Genomic DNA, 2,652 nt, shown 5'->3' on the forward strand with positions numbered 1-2,652 from the left:
CTTGTAGCTCAATCATAAATGATCCATTAAGTCATTCGTTTCTTTGTTTTTAATGTTCACCTCAATCTATATTGATTGTGTGTACCATTGAAAAGAGAGGAAACATGAAGCGTGGAAGGAAATTCTGGCTACTATAGAATCAACGTGAACTTGAAAAACTTTTATTAGGCACCTTAATCAAGGAGTTGATGGTCAAATTATTATTTAATAAAAGGATTCGGAAAAAGTATTTTGTCCAATTGCATTTAAGCAGAAAAAGGGTAAACAATGAAAGCCCCACAATGCCCTTTGGGATCCTTCCTTTTTGCAGCAAGCTATAGGCTTGCAGTACACAGCATGCATCACATGAAGAAAGAAAATACAGAAAAAACAAGAGTTCATGACCCTACCAAAAGCATAGGAAACAGCTAAGATAGTTCCCCGTGGTGTCTCACCAGAGGAAGCTAATACTAAAGACAATCAATTGTTAACAGTGCATAACTTGCTGTGAAGGGTACCTATCTTTGCTAATACAATGCATGCCCTATTATGGTCAAAAATCAAATTCTTATTCACTGATCAGTGACAGAGGTATTTTTAGCAAGAGGAATCATAACTCGATGATGTCATAATGTTGGCAGGAATAAACAAATCTGATTGAACACCCTCTTCCCCATCCATAGCAGGAATCTGATTGAGATCAAAACTCAGAACCTTGGAACAATTCTGACCATTTCCCATGTTTGAAGAAGTTGCCTGAGCTGACTGACCTTCTCCCATCCTGGTCCAATCAGATCTCTTGTGGTCCCCAAAGGCTTGACCGATTGAGAAAGTCTCCTTCAAAACTTCACACTCATACCCTCTCATGGCTTCCACAGCTCTATCCTCTAAAACAGTTCCTGGTCCTGTTTTCTCCCCCTGTATGGTTGTTTTGGCATGATGCTCTTCTTTTGTGGCTGACACACCATGTGACCGAGACTCAATGTTCTTAGAATTTTGAAGGCTGCATAGATGATCATTCAAAGATTGGTGACTTGGGAAACTTGTATTGCATTTTCTGCATCTGGCGAATCTGTTCCCTTCTTCCCCAGTTGATGCTAATTCTGTTAATTTCACCTTCTTTCTATTTCTCTTCTTGATCTTCACGTCATCAGAATTCCCCAAAACTGGGTGTGACAGCTCCTCTTCACGTCCCCTCTTGTTGAATGGATGTTCTTGAATCTGATCAGCGACAACCACTTGCTCGCACTTCGGACTCCCTCTGGCCAGCAACATGAGCACATACGCAGCCTCTTGCATACGTGGCTCAATCTCATCACCTTCTTCCAAACCAGAATCTGATTTGCTGCAAGAAGAGCTTATGCGGCCCCTCTTGGCAGTGACGGACCAACCCCTGAGAACTAGAGAGAGATCAACGGTCAAATCATCAGAAAGGGTTGAGGAAGAAGTGGAATTGGAGGAGGCACGAACGATCGGAGCGTTGCTTCGAATTCCCTTCCTCGGCTTCTCAGTGTGAGACCTCATGTGCCCAAACAAGGACTTCCTGGAAGAAAAGGTCTTTCCACAAACGGAACAAGTGGGGTTACCATCCACCATCACCCATTTCGCCGTCTTGGATTTTGCAGCATCACCGGTGCTTTGTTTCTCCCCATGAACCCGTTTTCTCGAGAGGTTGTGGATTCTCATGTGCCCACCAAGAGCTTTACCCGAACTGAAACCTTTGTTGCAGATATCGCACGTGAAAGAACGAATCTCATTGCAGTTAACACCTCCTCCATTACCCCCTAACCCTTCTCCTTCCCGAGGAACAGACCCTCGATTTTCCCTTTGATGCCGAGACTCTTGGTCTTCTTCCATGGAGCCAAAAACGGGTTTTTCGTGTGATCAACGGAGAGAGAGAGAGAGAGCTCTATCACTTGCACCAGATAGAGATTAAGGAAAATGACACCGAAGGGTACAATTTACAACAAATAGCACACACACCTGATGAAGCCAAAAATCGAGATAACGACCAGGTCAGATCAAAGATTTGGTAGCTTAGCAACCAAGAAAATCATCTCTCGACTCCTGAATAACACACTATACGAGTTTCTTCCAGGGTTTTATCAAAACGCAAAGAAAACAGCACACATTGCAGGGTTTTACGATCTCATGAAAAGAGATGAGAAAAAAAAAAGAGTTAGGAAGAAGGAGCTACCTCAGAAATTGAGAACAAAACAACGTACTACGTAGCTGTGGTGTGGGTTTTGACGAGTCTTGCACATAGGGAGAGTCCCTTTTTTAACCTGTTTGTGGAAGAATGGAAGTGTCACGTTTTGAAGAAATGCCCTTCTGTCCCACCTCACGCACATTAATTTCCCTATATTCAAACTAACTTATCTTTTCTTTTCCCACAAACAACTGCTGTAATACTGTTACCACAATTATCTTTTCAAAGATATCCTTAACCCTTCCTCTAACACCCTTTACCATCTTTTAATTCTTTTTTCTTTAATCCCCATCAAAATAATTCATTTATTTACACCATCTACTACTTTTACTATATTTCTTTAAATAATTATCCACATCTTTACCCTTCCAAATATTAAATCTTAAACTAATAAGATAATCTCTCTTTTTTTTGTATGTGGAAACATTTTTAAATTAAGAAAACTATTATTTAAATTTTACATA

The 2,652-nt window shown here is 40.9% G+C and overlaps 1 protein-coding gene across 1 annotated transcript; it reads right to left on the bottom strand.

Annotated features, from left to right (window-relative positions):
• Positions 1 to 272: 272 nt before the first annotated feature.
• Positions 273 to 2,414, bottom strand: LOC124840543 (uncharacterized). The gene is made up of 2 exons (XM_047316610.2): positions 2,177 to 2,414; positions 273 to 1,962 (listed from the first exon to the last, which is right to left on the bottom strand). The coding sequence occupies exon 2, from the start codon at positions 1,834 to 1,836 to the stop codon at positions 577 to 579; it is 1,260 nt and encodes a 419-aa protein (XP_047172566.1). The 5' UTR covers positions 1,837 to 1,962; positions 2,177 to 2,414; the 3' UTR covers positions 273 to 576.
• Positions 2,415 to 2,652: the final 238 nt, after the last annotated feature.

The sequence above is a fragment of the Vigna umbellata genome, chromosome 1 (assembly GCF_029865625.1).
Source record: "Vigna umbellata cultivar VRB3 chromosome 1, Vumbellata_1.0, whole genome shotgun sequence".
Classification (NCBI taxonomy): Eukaryota; Viridiplantae; Streptophyta; class Magnoliopsida; order Fabales; family Fabaceae; genus Vigna; species Vigna umbellata.

Bases quoted from the DNA above. Each gene is read 5' to 3' on its own strand.
- LOC124840543 (XM_047316610.2), bottom strand. From the start codon at position 1,836: ATGGAAGAAGACCAAGAGTCTCGGCATCAAAGGGAAAATCGAGGGTCT.